This window comes from Lycium ferocissimum, chromosome 6, assembly GCF_029784015.1.
Source record: "Lycium ferocissimum isolate CSIRO_LF1 chromosome 6, AGI_CSIRO_Lferr_CH_V1, whole genome shotgun sequence".
Lineage (NCBI taxonomy): Eukaryota > Viridiplantae > Streptophyta > Magnoliopsida > Solanales > Solanaceae > Lycium > Lycium ferocissimum.
The window spans coordinates 70,817,930-70,838,351 of record NC_081347.1 but is presented as its reverse complement, the minus strand read 5'-3'; the positions used below and the strand labels follow the sequence as shown (position 1 = coordinate 70,838,351).

General features: G+C 31.5%; 1 protein-coding gene across 1 annotated transcript; it reads left to right on the top strand.

Annotated features, from left to right (window-relative positions):
- Positions 1 to 9,854: 9,854 nt before the first annotated feature.
- LOC132060982 (uncharacterized protein At5g23160-like) lies at positions 9,855 to 12,331 on the top strand. Its single transcript, XM_059453873.1, has 2 exons — positions 9,855 to 10,279; positions 11,571 to 12,331. Exons 1-2 carry the CDS (start codon positions 9,959 to 9,961, stop codon positions 12,132 to 12,134), a joined length of 885 nt encoding a protein of 294 aa, XP_059309856.1. The 5' UTR covers positions 9,855 to 9,958; the 3' UTR covers positions 12,135 to 12,331.
- The last annotated feature ends 8,091 nt before the right edge of the window (positions 12,332 to 20,422 follow it).

Sequence of the window (20,422 nt, the reverse complement as noted above, 5' to 3'; positions counted from 1 at the left end):
CAGCCTTAATGCTCTGGAGTTTTTGGGCTCAACATTATGGATCTCTATTTAAATAATAGTTGAAGTTTACAAAGTTTTTAAACTTTAGCCATCTTAGAATCAAGTTCAGACTGAAAATTGTGGATCTGAAGTTTCAGACTTTAGTCGTATATGTCTGAAGTTAGAATTCGAAAGCTTGAAGATTAAACCATCATGTTTGAAGTTTGGCTTTGACATTTTTTTATTTTGATTTCTAGGACTCAAGTTTGAAAACTTGCATTGCAAAAGTCTGAAATTAGGAACAAGCCAAGCCCAACTTTAGACCTGCGGCTAAAATTTAAATATGGGAAAAGTCTAAAAAATTACTCATCAAATACGAAAAAAATAATAATAAATTTGTCCTTCCTTTGAATTTGGTGTCAAATATGTCCTTAAAATCGGTGAACTAGCTCAAGTTTATAATCAATACATTTTAATAATCAGCACACTTCATTAGTACTATAATTTAAACAATTACTCTTTTATGAATAAAATAAAATTATAAATAGTAAATAATACAAGTTCAATAATTTTGAGAGACATAGAATTAAGACGTGAAGATCGATAGCAAGTGACTATATAAACTTCTATTTATACTCAAAAGAAATGGCCAAGTGATGTTCATCCTCACAGTGTCCTTAATTATAGACTGTGCAATCCTATGGCTCATTAATTGAGTTACTCTCAATGTTCTTACTTCTTTAAATTATTAGAACTTTTATCAATCAACTTGTTAAAGAATTAGAGGGTCAACAATACTAAATAGAGAATTTGTCACATAATTTAATAAGATCTGTTGAGCGAGTCCTGAACATTGGGCATTAGGCACGCTTAAGTGGGTCATTTGCACGATTTCCCTTCAAAGGCACTGGTCTTTAATTTTTTTCCCCTCAAATTGGTGGTCTTTAATTTTTGTCCTTCGCTTGGTTTCGGGTTCGAACTCCCGCTCAATCAAAAATTTAAAAAAAAAAATCACAAGGTAGAGTTTGGATTCGCAAGGCGAGGTTTTGCTGTTTTGCGCATAAGGTAAACTCGCCCCGAAGCGTAAAGAAACTCTGCTTTGCAAATTCAAACTCTACCTCGCGATTTTTGTTTGACTAAGCAGGGGTTCAAACTCGGAACCAAGAGGTTTTCAGCAAAGGGCATAAATTGAAGACCACCAATTTGAGGGGCAAAAATTAAAGACTAGTGCCTTTGAAGGGCATTCCGCACAAAAAAACGTGCTTAAGTCGCGCGTACAATCGGGCTATTGAGACATAAGCCTTAGAGAACAAATCCCCACACATCTGTTTCAAGCAGTTTTGCAAGTACTCTATCCAAAGGCTATTACTACACGATTACTAATACTACTACCAATAAGGAGAAGCGAAGAGGAGGCTAGCCCTTAACTCTCAATCTTCTTACTTCTACAAGGATAGAACTTTTATCCTTCAACGTGCTGAAGAATTAGAGGGTGAACGGTGCTCATTAGAGATTTTGGCAAATAATTTGATAAGAATTATGGTACGAGTTCTGAACATTGAGTAATGGGCATGTTTAAGACACACATATAATCGGGCGTTGAGACATAAGCCTAACAGAACAAAGCTCAACCCATGTGTCTCGAGAAGTTTTACACATACCCCATCTAAAAGCGAGCTCCGAATGAGTCCCAAAAAACTTTTTGAAATATCGATCTAAATTGAATTTGAGCGCTTCATCAGAGCTTTCATCATATGTTTTTTACTCTTTTTTCAGTAAGGAACTTAATTGAATTTGTCATCGACGGAGGTCCGGACGCTAACAAATTGAAATTGAGTATGAAATTTATTTGACATGAAAAAGATCTCACAACACACATGGAAATGCTCGATTCACTAAATTATTGATTTTTTAAACAAATGAATACTAAACTTGAGTTTCTTTTACAATCTCATATATTAAAAGAAATTGGCATTTCTTCATTGATTATGAAGAAGCGAAAAAAATTCGCGCTGATAGCCTATTTGGCCAAGCTTCAAATTTTTAAAATTTATTTATTTCGAAAAGTGTTTTCGACAAAGTAATTTTTGAGTGTAAAAATTTGTATTTGACTATAATCAATTTGAAAAACACTTTTGTTAATATTAAAGTAGCATTTTCTAGTTCGCCAAGTTTCAAAAAATGCTTTTTGAAAAACGACTTGTTTTAGTTTTTGAAAAATAATTTATGCTACTATTCAAAAACATTTTTTTTTTCCGTAAAAGTTTGACTAACCCTTCAATTTTCTAAGATAAGCACTTTTAATCTTCTATCAACTTGGCTAGACTAGCTATAATATTGATGGTTTGATGTGTCAAAAAGAATTTAAATACTTAATTCCTTTTGTTGTCTAAAGGTGATCATAAAGAATGATAAACACATGTACTCTTTTTTAGATAGTAAAACCACAATTGTTTTTGAACAATAAACTGTAAATATTATCATACCAATAAAAATAAATACACCTAAGAAGCATCTAGCCACTTCACCACCTTCTAGGAAGGGTGCCAAAATAAATCAGGCTTCAGAGTACTAATTACACAATTTGTCTATGAGCCACTCACATTTCCTAGCTAGTTTGGATACTAATTAATAGAACCACAATTATAAGGTAGTTTCACATGGAGAAAAGCTCCAAGTACTTCATTATACTTTGATATAAGGGTCAAAAATATACCTCAACTATCACTGTTTTTTTAGTTTCACACCTAAACTATTAGAAAGTTGAGAAAACTACTTAAACTATCATTATCTAGTTTGCATAAAACACGCCTCAAATTATTCTTGAATGGCATGTGACCTACACTCTCCATTTTATATAAAAATGTTGTTAAGTGTTGTCCACGTGGATAAATAATGTCACAATGGCACCTACATGGATTTTTTTTTTTTTTTTTTTTTTAAAACAAACTGAAAAATAATAGTTTTTGTAAAAATATATCAAAAATTATAGAAAATAAAAAAATAGCTGAAAAAATGGAAAAGTAACTGATTATTTAGTTTTCACATTAAAAAAAAAAAATCAACTTTTCCATTTTTTTAAATCAATTTTTTCCGATTTTCTAAATTTTTTAAATATTTTTTTACAATTTTTTTTTCAGATTATTTTTTAAAAATCCAGATTTGTTTTTAAAAAAATGCTATTTTTTTTAAAAAAAATAATGCAGTTTTTTTAAAAAAATATACAATTTTTTTTTATAAAAAAATATTATTTTTTAATTTTCATGTAGGTGCCACCATAGCATTACTTATGCCATGTGGACAAATTTTTCGAGAAAATTTCAGCTTCACTTGTCTTTTAGAGAGTGAGTTCACACATTTAGTTTAGGTGTGTTTTGCAAACTACATAGTGATAGTTTAAGTAGTTTTCTCAACCTTATAATAGTTTAGATATGAAACTAAAAAAAAAGTGATAGTTACGATGTGTTTTTGACCCTTATCTAATGTGTTTTTGACCCTTATCTCTTATACTTTTGTCTGTTTCATATTCATAACAGTAGCCTTTATTTAATTTGAGATTTTAATTATAGTTTGACAAAGTCACTAAGTTGGACTCAGAGAATTGTGCAGACACGAACTATGGCCGTCAAAGCTGTCAGCTATGAGGTTAAGCATTACTTGTATTATATAGTTGTATTTTGAGAAAACGACTATGGTTGCAGACATATTTTAATTCTTTTCTCACTTTTTATTTTATTTTCTATACATCACCATTATTAAATATAAGGACAAATATGTGCGTATCTAATATTAATCAATTTAATTAGAACATCTTCCAAGTCACTAAATCCACAAGTGGAGATTCAATCAAGGCATGCGATTCACGTCAATATTCGAGGCTAAAATTGCTGCAACCACGTTTGATATATACAATTATACATTACCCCACTGGCTAACAATTAACACTCTTTATTTTGTATCCCCCGTCCGGAGCCATGTGTTATTCAAATATGTACAAATTATTAATTAAGAACCCAATAACTTTAAAGAATTAGAACCCCGAATCATATATTTGTATGAAAATTTTTGTCAAATATGTAGAAATTATTAATTAATTTCTACGACCCAAAAATAACTTTAAGAGAATTAATTAAATAAATAAATGAATATAGTTTTTTCTAACTTATTAAGATTTTGCATGATCCTAAAGGCCTCTTGGACAATCCTTACCTCATAATTTAACTTTGAGTTAAACTCAAGACACATGGTGTCCAAAAGTCCCCCCCCCCCCCCCCCCCTCTATCTCTCGGTTTGTTCTTTTTAATTGGTAATATTTTACCCCTTAAGGATTACTACATGTGTGATGCTTGCCACATGTGCATTTATTTTTATTTCTACGACTTAAAAAATTGATTTTTCTTTACAAAATTTATTTTTAAAACCCGAAAAAAAAAAAAAAAAAAAAAAAAAAAAAAAGTAATTAAAAAACTGATTTTTCGCGTACAAAAAAAAAAAAAAACTGAGAGAATTTAAAAAATGATGTTTTCTTTTAAAAAATTTATTTTTAAAACCCGTTTTTAAAAAAAAAAAAAAAACTGCATAATTAAATAAATAAATGAATATAGTTTTTTCTAACTTATTAAGATTTTGCATGATCCTAAAATATGGCCTCTTGACAATCATTTTCTTACACTTTTATTTTTCATAACTTAACTTTGAGTTTTTTATAAAATTTTGAAAAATTAATTATTTTTTTAAAATGAAGACACTATATTTATATTCATATTTTAAGAAAATACAAATTTTAAGTCGAAGTTTCTCACTCTCTCAAAGAGAAAGGTCCTTTTGCCACATCATTTTAAGTCTCATCACCCCATTATAAAAAAGAATTTTCACGCACATGCAGCTTAACCTTTGAATAAGAAGGTAACTGGCTCCATCCTTCTTATTGTGAGTCTCAGTGTTGGTGCATCATGTTATATTATTCATGCTCAAGTTGGTAGTCTTGAGTGTGTGAGGGTGCTAAATTATCCTACACTGATTGAGAGATGGGTTGATTATCTCCTTATATGATTTTAGAAAATATTCTTAACCTGATAAGCTAATTACCAGATCCACCTCTTAACATTGATCACCTGACATTTTCTAGCTAGCGCCAAATTTAATCTATTAGTTGCACAACAATTAACGTGAAGGTGAACACAATTTTTCCAATTTACGGATCATTTTGTTAGCTAGTATAAACTAGAGAAAAGCCAATACGCATCTAAAGTATAAAGCTATAGGGTAATTCATAATTGTAAATAGTTATTCACTGTCAATGCGTATATTTTAAATATATTACTTTTATGATAATAGCAAATAAGTGATACTCTATTAAAGGAAAAAAGAAAAAAGAAAAAGGAGCTCGTTAGTCATTAGTTCCTAGTGGAATATAGTATATTGGCATTAAAAAAAACCATTATTTGGTAAACTAAACAAACCTCAAAAGATCGATTAATCATATGAAGAAAAATATAAAATTGCAACGCAAAACATTGCACCTTCTTAGTTTTCTGTTTAAAAATAATATATAGTTTTAGCCAAATTATGACTTTTCGAGTCATCTTTACCTAAACATGATTGAGTGTAGTACACAAATATGGAATTGAGAAATTTTTCAGTTTTGGATTAGGACCCATATGTGGAACTAAACAAAATTTGTACATTTGAATAATATTTAGGGGCCCATAGGTGAAATTAACGGACAATTAAGTGTTTGAACATGACAATACTCATTTGTAGGCCCTCAGGTTGGTTTGTTTTTTTCATCTCCTTCAATTAATTTACGTTATGTCTTAGAATGTTCTTCTTAATTGTTAAGATCGGAAAATATTATTTTCTTTTATTTAAAATATAAATGGCCATATGAGACTATTTCCTCTATTAATTGGATGAAATTGTCAAAATAAAAAAAAATAAAAAATAAAAACTTGCAATTAGCCACGATGTAGGCAGAAATTTCAAATGTTGGATGTTACTCGTATACTTAACGTGAAATTTTGGATGTTTTAGACTTATGGTTGTGGACTAATAGTGTCCACTTTTTGCAAATATTAAGGACTATTTGGGTAAAGATTATATATTCAAAAGACCAAAATAACCCTACCCCTATATGTTAAGGACCATTTGGATTATTTTTTTTCTCGAAGAGAGCTTTAATGTTCAAATATGGAATCTCCTGGCTGGTGCTCCTAAAATATTTTGTTGTTCTACTTTCCTCAGTTAGATTACTTAGTGGACATGTTTTTCATATGGGAGTGTTATGATCAAACTATAAGCCAACTATTGACTTCATGTTTGGGACTTTCTTGGTTCTAATTTTCCAAAACCCTTCTTTTTATCATTTGTGTTTATTTTTACCCAATTTACCTTTCATATGACTTGAATCTTCAATTAGGGGCAGAGCTACAGGTCCGTTTATGAGTTCGGTATTTCTCACTAGTTTTGATTCAGACACTGTATTTATCTTTAAAAATTCATTTAATATGTATAAATACTTTATCATAACCCAACACGCTATCTTTTTTACAATCCATAATGGATAAACTCAAAATCTGAATTCTGTCTTTACCTACCCGGACCCCTAGAGAGAAAGAAACCTCGAATTGTAATATGTAAGTTACAATCCCATTTGAAAGGAAAATAGTTAAGGTAAAAGAATTGTTGACCAAAAACTCTTTAAAGTATATATATACTATAGTTGTGTTTGTTTGATATTTTTCGCAAAAAGATACACCTTTTTTTCTTTTTTTCCAAAACTTTCAACATTTATTCAAGTTTCTGGAAAACTTGAAAAGCTCCCAAATTCTATTTCTTCAAGTTTTTTGAAAAACTGAAAATAATTGCAAAGTTTTGAAAAAAGGTCGAACAAAAAAATCTATCCATGGAAAACGAAGGGTCAAGTTGCTATCATGCGATTATAATTATCTTGTAAAATAGTTATGAGGACCAATAGCTGTACAAGCATTGAAGACCAAATAGAGATTATTAAGGTTAAAAATGATGGCTTCGATCAAATGGAATTGCATAAATTGACCGCTAACGCTTTCTAGAACTTTTTGTTGATTAGTCCGAAAGAAAAAAAAAATTCCACGAAAAAATATATTTTCTGAAAAATATTTTCCTAGGAAATAGGAATACATGGTTTTTTATTTTTCTCTTATGTTAGGCATATAAGCAAAAAATTATTGTTCTGAAAATTTAAAGATACATTTGCAACCATTATTTCAACCTTTTTCTGCTACGCCGTCTTTTATAAGACTAAGGACTCATTTGCCATGAGAATTTTTCATTTTTTTTCAGAAAATTATTTCAATTTATTTAGAAATTAGTGTTTGGCCATGAAAATTATAAATACAACTTGAAGTTGTATTTGAAATTTAAAAAACACCTGAAATCTCGTTTCACTTTTTTCCACTTTTTTCACTTTAGATACATTCAAATTTCAAACAACCAAATATTCTTTACAAAAACTATAACCAAACACAACTTTATCTTCAACTCTAACTAAGCCTGTCAAGTGGGTTGGGCCGGGCCTGACCTCGCATGGTAAACCCGGCCCACCTTTGGCACGGTATGGACCAGACTAAGGGGGGTAAGGGGGTGGCTAGGTGGGATTTATTAGGGGTTGGGACAAAGTGGACGACTCGGTAGCCGGCCCGTAAGCCCGAGTGATGGCCCTGTTTGAAGACCGGCCGCCCTCGCCTGACCCACTTCAATTTTTTGGGAAAAAGGTAAAATTATCAACTAATAGCCAAATAAATTTACGTCATATAACAATTATCAACTATTATACAGAGCATATAGATTTGTAATAAGTGTGTTCCGTTGGAAGGTGGACTGCATTTACAGCGTGACTAGCTTCTTTAATTGGACAACGACTAAACTTTTTTTTTTTTTTTTTTGGATTTTAGCAAAATTATCATTAGATGTAAATGTTAATTTTATTATTATTAGTAAATGTAAATGTCTATTTTAGTATTAGAATTTTTTTTTTAAAAACTACAATCGGCCCGGCCTACTAACTAAAACCCGGCCCGGTTAGCCCGCGGTGTACCCACTATCCGGGTAGGGGCTAGGAGGACACCCATTTCCTCGCTAAGCCCGACCCCGGCCCCGGGCCAGGGCCACGTTCAAATGGCCCGGCCCGGCCCGATCCATTTGACTGGTTTAACTCCAACTTCAAAATTCTAAATAAAGTGAAAAATCTTTGATTTTCATGGCCAAACGGCTAATAATAATATTTTAAAAAAAAATTCTATTTTCCTTCCTACCAAACACACCTTGATGTCGTTGATTTCAACGAACTTACAGAACAAGACAATACGTAGAAACAAACAAGGACATTATGGGGAAAAGAGAGCCAACAAAACAACATTAATCTCATTTAGAAGCAACATGCAATTAGCAAAACGAAGACGTAAAAGCCAAATTCATTATAACATATAGTTATCGTGAAACTGATTTCAATTTGTTTGACGTCACTCGACCATTTATATTGCTAAAGTAGAATAAAATTAGTTAGCAATCAACAAAAGAGATCAAGAAGAGAGGATCTAAGTTTAGATGTAGAGTTTATCTTTTTACGTAATTTTTAAAATATATTATATATATATTATGATGACTTTAACGATATATATCTTTCTATATAGAACTTGAAATAATAATCTAAAAAATAGCATAATGATTTGTTATAATTGATTAAATTTTATTTAGAGAGGAAGAAGCTAAAATTCTACTTACGAGTTCGACACTCGACAAAATTAATAGCTAGCTTTAGCACAAACTTTCTATTTGTATGAAAAGATTCACTTGATATGCATAAAATTTATTCTTTTCTAAAATACATAACTCATAAATTCAAAATTCTAAGAAAATTTTTGCTATAAATTAATTTATATAATTAATACTTTTAAATATAATATTTAAATTATAGAATTGCTTAGGAAGAAAACAGAATAATTAATGTAAACGTGCTTATGGAAAACTAATCTCTCCACGAAGTCCAGTCCCTCCACTCCCAAACCCCACAGCGGTTGGCCGACAATTAAAAAATAAACTTACACATATTTTATCCATTCATAATTCTTAATAGTAAGAAGATTTTTCAATATTTAGAAAAATATATATCGCAACAAAAAAAAAAAAAAATCCCTCCATGTCATTTGTGAATTTAACAAGGTTGAAGATTTTTGAAATTTATGATTTAAAATAAGATATAAAGATATGTATAGCTATATATATCTCACTGAAAGTAAATAGAAAGTTTAAAGCATTGCTACAAAAAAAGCAGAAATTAATTAGGAAGAAATTTGTCACTAATCGGCCACTAAATACTTTGTAGCTAACAAGACTTCTATAAATTCATCACTAATCTATCTTTAAATAGGATTCACAACATATAGCTGTTGTTTAATTAGCAATAGAAGTTATCACTCGCTAAATCATCGTAGCTAACATGATTTTTTTAAAAAAATTTTGGGTAATCCACCATTAAATAAGATTGGCAACAAATTTTTTATGTTTGAAAACCGAAGTACTTATCCGTTGTTAAATAATATGTAGCTAAAAATATTTTTTTAATAATCGACTCGCTAATTTATCGTTGATTAGGATTAATAAACATTTTTTACTGTTTAGCTATAGCCTATAGAAGTTTAATTATAAATATAAAAAATAAGTCATTCCTGTGTAAAAAAATTAAAAAGAAAAACGTATCTATGGAGCGTAAGAGAAATTGACATGAAATTTCCAATGTTTTTGTTCATAAACACATATATTTTGACTAGTTCTAATACCTTGACCATCTAGATATATAAATCAACACTTGCTCCCTTTTAAGAATATTTGCCAGCGACTTCAACTCTACACCTAAAGACAATTCCACCACTCCACTCCTTAATTTTCTTCTCCTAAAATTTTTCTTCCTCCATGCCAAAAACTATTTTCTTCATTTTCCATGACTCAAATGGATCAAGATAGACCCAAAAAGAAAAAATCCATCAGAAAATCTTATTTTCTTGGTTGTTTTGGATTTTCCATTATTGATAAAAACCTATCTGTTAATAAATCAACCAGTGCCAAGAAAAAAAACAAGTCTTTGTTCTCTTTTTCCAAGTTTGTAAGGAAGCATTCGTCGATCGCGAAAACTATTCCGGTGGACATATCAGAGAAGATTGACAACCGGAGTAGTAGAGAAATTCATGTAGTGAAGCCGGAGAAGAAGGGTTTGGTTAAGGATCAAAGTCAAACAAACTTACGTGAGAAGGTTATTAATAAGGTATGTTAATATTACTAGTAGTGATTTTGATATATAGTACTAATTGATTGCATATTCTGGAAAATGTATTCTCTTAATTATTTTCTATATTCATTCTGTATTCAGAATTCACTGCTCCTATTAATATGAATTCACGTTGTGTAAGACCCCTTAGCTGAAACTGTTTCCTACCAGGGCTTTATTTCTCTTTTACTTAACTAAAGAAAGATTCTATAAGTTGAAGAAACCATATTATAAAAAGGAAGAAAGGAGTTTAAAATTATTATTATTAAATCTTAGTGAAATAATAAGTTTAACGTCCTCCATTTAATAAATTTCCTAGCTCATACGAAGAAGGTGATGTAAAGTAAAGAAATTCGATTTACGCTATATAGATGGAGTTTCTAGATATCACCATTCAATTTTATTTTATTTTTTTTCCAAATCCATGTGTAGAAAACTTTCTATTTGAAATATTATAGGTACTGTATCTTTTAATTCTCTTTCTCTTATGGATTTTGGACTAGGTAGTGGTTATCTGTACTCTTATTTATTTATTTATTTTTGGATCTTTTTTTTTTTTTTTTTTTTTTTTTTTTTTTTTTTTTTTTTTTTTGCAACCATAAAAATAAAGCAGTAACTTTAATGACAACTTAACATATTACAATGGCTCATTTGTTGGACAAAAGTACTTTACTCCCATTTTACATGATTTTCTTTGCATGATTTCCTCATTTTTATTTTTACTTTTTAGTGCTTATTTGGTTTAAAATTATAGAATGAAAAGTTTGTCGCCAACGGATTAATTAGTTTAACGCTTTTTTATTTTAATAAAATTATTAACACCAAGACTTAACTCCAAAATTTGTTTATACAATTCTCCCCCATTTTTCGTTTCTCTTTTTGATACTATATATTTTCCTAATTAGATATCTATGCAAATGATGATGCTCTTTTGAGAAGTATGAGACTTCTTCCCCCTTTTCAAATATTTTCACTTATACAAGATTTTGTAGTAATGTACGTTACTCGGATTTTCTCCAAATATGTTGTCTTATCTGCGTCGGATTCTTAAAAAATAATTGTCTTATCTGTGTCGGATTCTTAAAAAATAAAGATACATTACTACTATTGGAGGATTCCACATGAACCTATCAGTACTTTTAAAGAATCCCAGCACCACACATAGTATTTTAAACAAATTAAAATTACATGGTATTTCTCTCCGTTTCTTTTTGTTTTTGCCCTCCTTTTCTCATCTTAAATGAATTATACACTTGTTTAACAATTTTTTTTACCTCGTTATTTTCAGACAAAGGATCTTAAAATAGAGGACATCAACCACAGAAACAACAAAAGTTTGGATCACTTATTAGACAACGTACGTGACTATTCAACTTGTCGAAATGAGTTTTCAAAAAGTGTTACAATTTCTAGTACTCATAATTTGAGCCACCTTATAAATTCAACAAAAGACAGACATGAGATCAAACTTTCCCATTCAGCATCTCTGCCACCAACAAAACAGAAGAAATCACCGGTGGCAACCGCCACAGAAAAAGTCAACGACGAGAGATCAAGTCAACAACATGATCAAAAAATTAATAATAGCAATTTTGACTCAATTATTGGTATGTCAATTCTAATGGTGACCCTATTGATAATGTTGTTTTGGGGCAAGGCTTGTGCCATTATTTGTACGTGTGCTTGGTTTTATTTTCTCCCTCGGTTTCGACAACCGGAAAATGAAGCGATCATTACCGGAAAAATTGGCGTTGCTGGCGGCGTTGATCTGAACTCGGAGGAGTACAAGAAGAAAGTTGTGTTGGAAGGATTTTTGGAGAGAAATCATAGGAATGGTGTTGGATTTTTGTAGGTCTTCTGCTAATGATTTATTTTTTTGACGTTTTATGGTGGGACATTTTCTATTCATCTATTTTAAATGAAAAAAGAATGGGAAGGGGAAAGTAAATTAAAAGAGAGGAAGAAAAGAAAGGAGAAACACGTTTTTTTCATTTCGATTGATTTTTTTGTGTAAATGTTTGACGTGAGGTAGGAGTGTTCAAAAGAGATAGCTGTTTGCTCTACAAGTTTCTCTAATTTCAACCTCGTTTTGAATTATTTTATATATTTTTTTTAATCATAAAGAGTGAAAAGATTTTATTCATCTCACCACAATCCTCGATGGTGTTCTTTGTTATTCACCAAATATTCTATAAGATGCTCACTTTTCAAATCATAAACAGGAGTTCACATGTACATGGAAAGGAAAAATTAGTATGGGTACGGTGCTATACTGAATAAAACAGTCTTGTACAATTAACAAATGATCAATATTAATAATCCAACCACCAATGTTATAATTAGTAACTAGACCACCACATTCGATTAAGAAGTTTGAATTCTTGACCCTCAAATTGGAACTGTAGGTGTAAGTACTTAGTTGGAGGGATTGCAAATTGACAAAGTAGAAATAAAGCTCTTAACTTGAACACAATTTAACATGCTAAGGAGTAGTGCATCTTTGCAGTTTCAACTTATGACACAATGGGGATCTGAAAAATATTGTTCGAATACTACCAAACTGGTTCAAATTGCTGACTCAACAGCATATTTTAACAAAACTTAATCAATACACTTAGTTTAATTCCATACTAGTGATCAAGTAAAACCATACCTTAACTCATGAAATTTAGAAAATACACATTAACTACTTGTACTATAAAACAGGACCAAACCGAGGCTATGAACCTGTAAACTTGTTCAAATCATCATTTTTATACTAAATCAAAGGTCGAAAACCACATACACATAACAAACAAAATTGCAGTGCTTTAAAAGTGAGCATCTAATCACTTTTAGAACTCATCATTTATTACTATAATCTCAACATAAATTAGGTGGACAAGTGTCTACCATCTAAATATATACCTGAGGAGATGAGAGAGAGTGTAACGGAGAGGAGCCAAATTCAAAATTAACTGTGCACTGAACTAATTAGAGGGATTATAAGTACTGGAGATGAGCAGACTCTCGTACTATGAGACCATAATTAAGACCCAAATATGCAGGTTAATTTATAAGTAACTCTTTAAAGATCTCATTATCTTGATCTCATATGATCAGTTCAAACCCCTATAACAAATGTGAAAGCAGATTTGGAGCAAATCATAATCAATTAAAAAGAAAATGTATTCAAGGAAAGACAGATAAAGAGGAGGCTTTTTCCATGTGTTATAAGGTTGAGAAATTACTGAAAATAAAGAACAAAACATAAAGGGAAAAGTAAGAGACTTACACATCCCAGGAACGGGAACAAAGAAATAATCCAGAAAAGGGTACGAAATAAGGGTGTGTTCGGTATAAAGGAAAATGTGTTCCCAGACAATGAGTGAATTTCTTACTTTTTTCTTTTTGGTAATTAAACTTTTCATTAACATCCAAAGTAGAGCATTACAAATCAGTAGCAAGTTATATTCTTAACTCACTATCAGTCCTTAAATAAACACAAGAGCTAAGCTAGAATCTAAGACTATGACATACATTTTGAAATCTAGGTGAAGCTCTAACACATAAAACATAAACAATCTCTTTCGCTACACTTTCCAAACTTCTGCTTTGTTTCTCAAAGATTCTCAGTTTTCTCTCAATCCAGATGACATGAATAACCTCAGTGTATAGCATCTTGACAGCTTGAGCCTTCTGTGATCTTCCCTTTGCCATAGCAATCAGCCACTGTTGATGTTATTCCCAATTTGCTGGAGAGTAAGGCTGCATTTGCATCCACTATAACACCCTATTCCACAGAGCTCTAGTATAATCACACTGCACAAAGAGGTGCTCTCTTGTCTCACCACAATTCTGGCATAAACAACATTTAGGTTCCACCTTAATTCCCCATTTCACTAACCTATCAGTAGTTAGCAGCTTACCTGGCAAGTGCAACCAAGTAATAAACAGTGCTTTTGGCCTAGCTGCATTCTGAAACATAATACATATCCAAGGAACAGTAGAGTTGGTAGGAAATTGCTTGCTTATTTTCTCAGGTTCGGTTAGTTAGTGAAAAATATTTTTCAAAAAATACCCGCCCACCTCACCACCCACCACCACTTGGTCAACAACGAGGGATCAAGTCGACAACATGATCAGGAAATTAATAATAGCAGCAATTTTGACTCATTTATTGGGATGTCAATTCTAATGGTGACCTTATTTAAGCAAAATCCCAATTTCCAATTTAAGCAAAATGAACATTAATACAGACCAGATAAATGAAGGGTATATCTGCTCTAAATCGCAAAGTTAGAGATATATTTGCACCTTTGCCCAAACTCTAATTCTTAACTCTAATTCTTTTTTCTTTTTCTCGCTTTTAATTTCTCTTTACCGGCCCAAGTAAAGTGTTCAGTGAAAGGTTAAGAATCGCATCCTTGACTTGACTCGTCCAAGTTCGCTGCTCCACAACATATAATTTTCTTATTTTATTTCTTCGGTTTTGTTCTACGTAAAATTATGCAGTTAGACTACATTAGTTTTAATTCTGTACATTAGGTTACTGGTTTGGATCCCTTTATTGTCACCATCCCCTTTTTTAGGTAATTCCCAGTTCCCCTTTTTAGTTGTTCTTTGATTCCGTTTTGTTTAAATCCCCTATCATTCGGTCGGGATGTACGAAGCATGTTCTCTGTTTGTTTTCATGATTGGTTCTTTTAAGGTGTAAAGACATGTTCTGGTACATGCTTAAGAGCCATTTGTATGTGTTCATTAATAATCATTTTAGTTGTTTGGATTGACTTTTAAAAAGTAGTTTCTAAGCCAAAAGTTAAAAGTCATAAGTTGGGTATATCCAACTTTTGCTTTTGATTTATTTTTGTATTTTTCATGCCTAAAAGTAAGTGCTTTTAAGCACGGAAAGTGCTTAAAAGCCAATAAGCACTTAAAATAAGCCAATCCAAACACCCTCCCAGTTCAATCCCTTCTTGTCGTTTCGCTCTTCTGAAGTTCTCATCTCGATAGGTGAAACATGGGATGTTACACTTTGTATTTGACTAGTTTCGTTTTAGATAAAAGGATAATTTTAGTAATACACAATCCAGCATAAAATGTTACATCCACGTAGCCACATTTTTAATTTACATCTGCATACCCAGTTTTTTTTTTTTTTTTTGCAACAATGTTTATACACACGATATACAACAATATACACTTACTGTAGACAATGTACCAACCTTCTATAAAAGTGTATAATAATGTATAAAAGGGTCATTTCGGGTAATATTAGAAATATGGACCGTTTCAGGTAAATATTTTCTCCAAATAGGCATAGGGTGTTATCTTCCCTTAAGCGCATTATGTGTGTGTATTATATAATTTTGTTAAGCCTCAATGTACTGGCTTCGTCTAGCTAGCTTATAGTATGGTTGATCCTTTCACAAAATCTGGTGAGTGTCTTGTGTTTCTAAAAGTCGTTTGAAGGCTGTTGTGAGAATATGTTTAAACACTCTTAAATCTACATAGGGTGAATAAATCCATAGTTTGATGCCCTTTTCCTGAAATCTGTTAAGACATTTCAGATTCGATTTTGCTTGTTGAGTTATCTATAACTTAAGAGTTGTAAGCTAAGATCCGTCCCACACTATTAGTGCTAAAGAATTTCATGAAAAAGATGTTGTAATATTTTCTCCCTTTAAATCAGTTAGTTATCATTCTTGCATTTTATTTGAATTTTCATTGTGAAACTCTTTTTGCCTCTTAATAGACTAAAAGACGTTGCCAGTTTGTTGGAAACCATATGTACATGAGTTTCGCTTTTCATCAGTTCATACCCCTATCTGTTTAACGTTCAAGTGATTAACGAAGAATTAGCTTAACTCACCTACCTCTTTTGTTTAACAGTAGCTTTAAACCACTACGTTTCCAGAGACGTGTTTTGGTTAAGATTCAAGAGAAATTTGAACAGTAGCGCGTGTTAAGTTTTCTTGACATATATGACCCAACCTTTTATCTATTTTGTTCCTAAACTAATAAACAAAAGTCATTTTTGAATTTCACTCTAGCTAAAGGATGAATGGCTTCCCAAGTGTTGGAGCAAGGCTCTTCTTTTATCTTTCTAAGTGTAAACATGTGATTTCTTTTGATTAAGTATCCCAGGAGTTTTAGCGAGTGTTTAGTCACAGTCGATTCCCACTTTATGCATTCTTCAAAATGACTAGTTGAGTGTTTGGTTCGAAATTGGATACTCATTTGTGTGATTTAACTATGAGTCTAGGCCCGCTTTGACTTTCCATTTAAGTGTAATTTTTAGTTGAAGATCTATCTGGGCATATTGTGTATACTTACAGCAATTTTATGTCTTTGTAATCTTTGTTGAAAATTCAAAGGCTTTAAAAACCTTTGTTACTGAAGAATTAATGTGTACTCACTTTATACTAAAAACAATAGTATGGTGCTCAACATATGTGATTTTGTATTAGTAGAATGCCTTATGTATGGAATCAAGTGTTGAGTTTGATAAGTGCCCTCTGGTTCCCTTACTAATTCTTTTCTTATATTTTGATGCATGTGACATTCGACTCGAGTCCATTGGACTCATCCCTCCCTTTCCCTGCATTATGTGTTGGGAATTTACGTGGTGAATCAATATTTGATAAATATTTTCAGAAATCACAATACTATGTTTCTTTTCAAAAATAGCAACCTTGTTAATACAATTAGCAGTGCGTAGTATAATAGAACATTTCTACACGAAATAAAACTCCACAAATCAAGGGATATATTTCAAATAATCCTTATCAACTTATATCTCTTTTCTCTCATCTTCTTAGTTCTTAATAACTAGCATTTATATTTCCACTCATTTCTCACCTTCTAGTAAATTCTAACCCCGCTGTACACTACTAAATTTTTATTATTATAGTGTATATGTATATATTTATAATTATACATTATTATAATACTGCATATATATTTATTTAATTATACACTATTAAATATCAGCACTATGTTGTACAATATATACCATGCATTCCACATATATATATTCAATTAACCACAATTATAATATTGTATATATACTTATTCCCCTTATATATTTATTTATACCTTGTATACATTCTTTCCACTTAAATATTTAATTATACCTTGTATAAATATATTCCACTTATATACTTAATTATACCCTATATAAATATGTTTTTCTATATATACATACACACATACTTGGTATATTATTTGGTGTAATTTATACATGACTTATATTGTGTATAATTATCTATTGTTATTTGCACATGATTTATTGTAATTTATACATAATTTATTCAGTGTATATATTTGCAATTATGAGGTTAGATTTCAGGCTTCCTTCTGCATTTTTAATTTTTGAAATGAGAGCAGACAAAATCTGTTGTTATGTCATGTGAGTAATAAGTGTTGTATATGACATATATTAATAAGAACAATTTCAGTTTAAAGTAGTTTGTCTTTATTGAGTAGTTTAACTTTACTAACATTTTTTTTTTTAATGTACATAAATGATATATGAATATTCAATCAACATTTTATACTCTAGGAACAGACTGTAACGAAATTTTAGGGGCTTTTAGCTGGAATGTAGCCGGATTATGTTTTATCATCTATTACGGTATACAAATCCTTACTTGTCATGGAATGTAAAATAGTTAATCCTTCTATGATTTTGTAAAAAATTTCTGAACTTTGTACATTTATGTTTTTTTCCCCATAATATTCGCATCTCATCGAGTCAGCCTCAGATCTTACAAGACGAAGAAGAAACTTGGGCTAAGGCCCGCATCACAGTAGCAGAATGGGGGCAATTAGCAGGAATGCCCTTATTACGGGGTGGTCTTTAAGTTTCAGCAGTTCAAATGGTGTTTTAAAGTTTCTTGATTAGTGGGAGCTGTCATGGGTTCAAACCCCCACTTAGGCTAATATTTAAAAAAAAATTTGCAAGGCATAAGTTCAGAAAAAAGGCAGAGCTGCCCATTTCTGCCTTAAGGCTGAAATTCTGCATTTTTTTTACAACTTTTGCCTTGCAAAAAAAAAGTTTAAATTTTCAGTGAGCGGGGGTTCGAACCCGTGACCAAGGGGTCCCTAGCGAAGGGCAAACCTTAAAGACCACCAATTTGAAGGGCAAAACTTAAAGATCACCCCAAATGAAGAGCAATACACAAATAGCTACTTTTTAGTAGCCCCTAGCAAGTTATAGCTATAAGTTGAATATTTACTTTTCGTAGCTGGTTTTTGGTATATTTCAGATGAATCTCGGTACATTTTAAATATAGTGAAATACATATATATGTTATTCGTAAAAGTATGGGAACGCTTTTCATTCAAAATCGTATTTTGTGAATAAAATTAATTTTATTTTTGGATTTACCTTTTCGAGGTTTGATTTCCCTTTATTGCCTCAACAACCTTTTTGAAGTTGTCATCAATGCACTTGCGAATATCATCCATGGACTTGTTAAGATCGATAGAAAATCCCGAACGATACCTACGTGTTTTTGACAGAACAATATGTCAAAATTTTCAAAACCCTTACCAAAGCAAATATATTCCAAAAAAAAAAAAAAAAAAAAAAAAAAAAGGAGAACAAAACACTTACATCTTTCTTAAAAGCTTGAAACTCTTGTACGAAAGCGCTTCACCTCATCGCTTTGGTGGTTGTTTGGACATCACGATCCCTTGATGTCGAAGCGTCCTTCGATGTTGTGAGTGGTTCGTTAAAATTTGATTGTTTCCTAATAGTAGAATCGTAATCGAAACCCCTCTGCGTTTCTTATGAGGCGGTGAATCGGATACTGGTGACCGCTATTGTTGTTTACCCTTACATTGTGTGGTGGTGTGGTACGAAGTCATCATAGTCATCATCACCATCTCGTTGCCTTCGGCAACTTCACTGTCTGTTGGGTTGGGGATAGCTTGTGAAACAACACGAGGCAAATTAAGTCGTTCCAACTCAGCAGTGGTTGGAACAACATCATCAAAAGTACAAATCCGTGAAAAAAAAATTAGAAACAGTGAGAGATACATTAAGTACATCAAAAGAAATTGAATGAAATATATTTGTATAGATAATATAATGGTGTCAAAAAAATATATGGAAACATTTATGATATTTGGGGGCTATAATGAGAAAAACGGGATATAAGTGAGGACGAGTCGATGAAAAATATAGTGAAATACATATGATTACCCCCCCCCCCGAAAAAAGTGATGATCTACATTACGGTAGAAAATAGAGTGAGAAATATCTTAAATACAATAAATATATATGGAAAATACAAGTGATATACATTAAGTACATCAAAAGAAATTGAATGAAATATATTTGTATAGATACATATAATAGTTTCGGAAAAAATATATGGAAACATTTATGATATTTGGGGGCTATAATGAGAAAAACGGTGATATAGGACCGAGTCGATGAAAAATATAGTGAAATACATATAATTACCACCCCCACCCCCCCCACCCCCCCAACAAAGTGATGATCTACATTACAGTAAAATAGAGTGAGAAATATACTGAAATACAATAAATATATATGGAAAAATACAAGTGATATACAACGGGATGCAAACGAATAAACTTTGATTCAAATACAGTTAGAAAAAAAAAGAAAAGGAATGCATGTGTAAAATTTACCGGGTGTATGTCATTTGTAAACATGCCTTCCATCAAAGCATCAAATTTCGGTCTTTCTTCAATGGTCCGCCAATTCAAGATTCTTGGAATTAAATTCCCCGACTTAATCGCAATATTGGATGGGACTTTTGAACAAGATTCATACAGCCAAACTTGCATGGCAATTGGCATTCTGTGAATCCTATAATATTGCTTGAAGTCGGCATATTTCTGACTAATGCTTGTAACCAACTCTTTGAAGGACTCTTTTGCCCCAAGGATAATCAACATATCTCCCATCGTCTACAACGTCAAATGTATCCTAGGTATGTTTGATCGAGCAGCTCACCGTGAATATGAATGTATTTATAAAATAAAATATGGCCATCTTGACGGCGTCCTCGCCTTTGTCCTCCCAACTGTATTGTTGAAACACTCAATCCAAATGCCCTCTTTTGATATGATCGGATGTTCCTTCCCAAATAATCATCCATAAGCCTATTTTTTCCGTCTTAT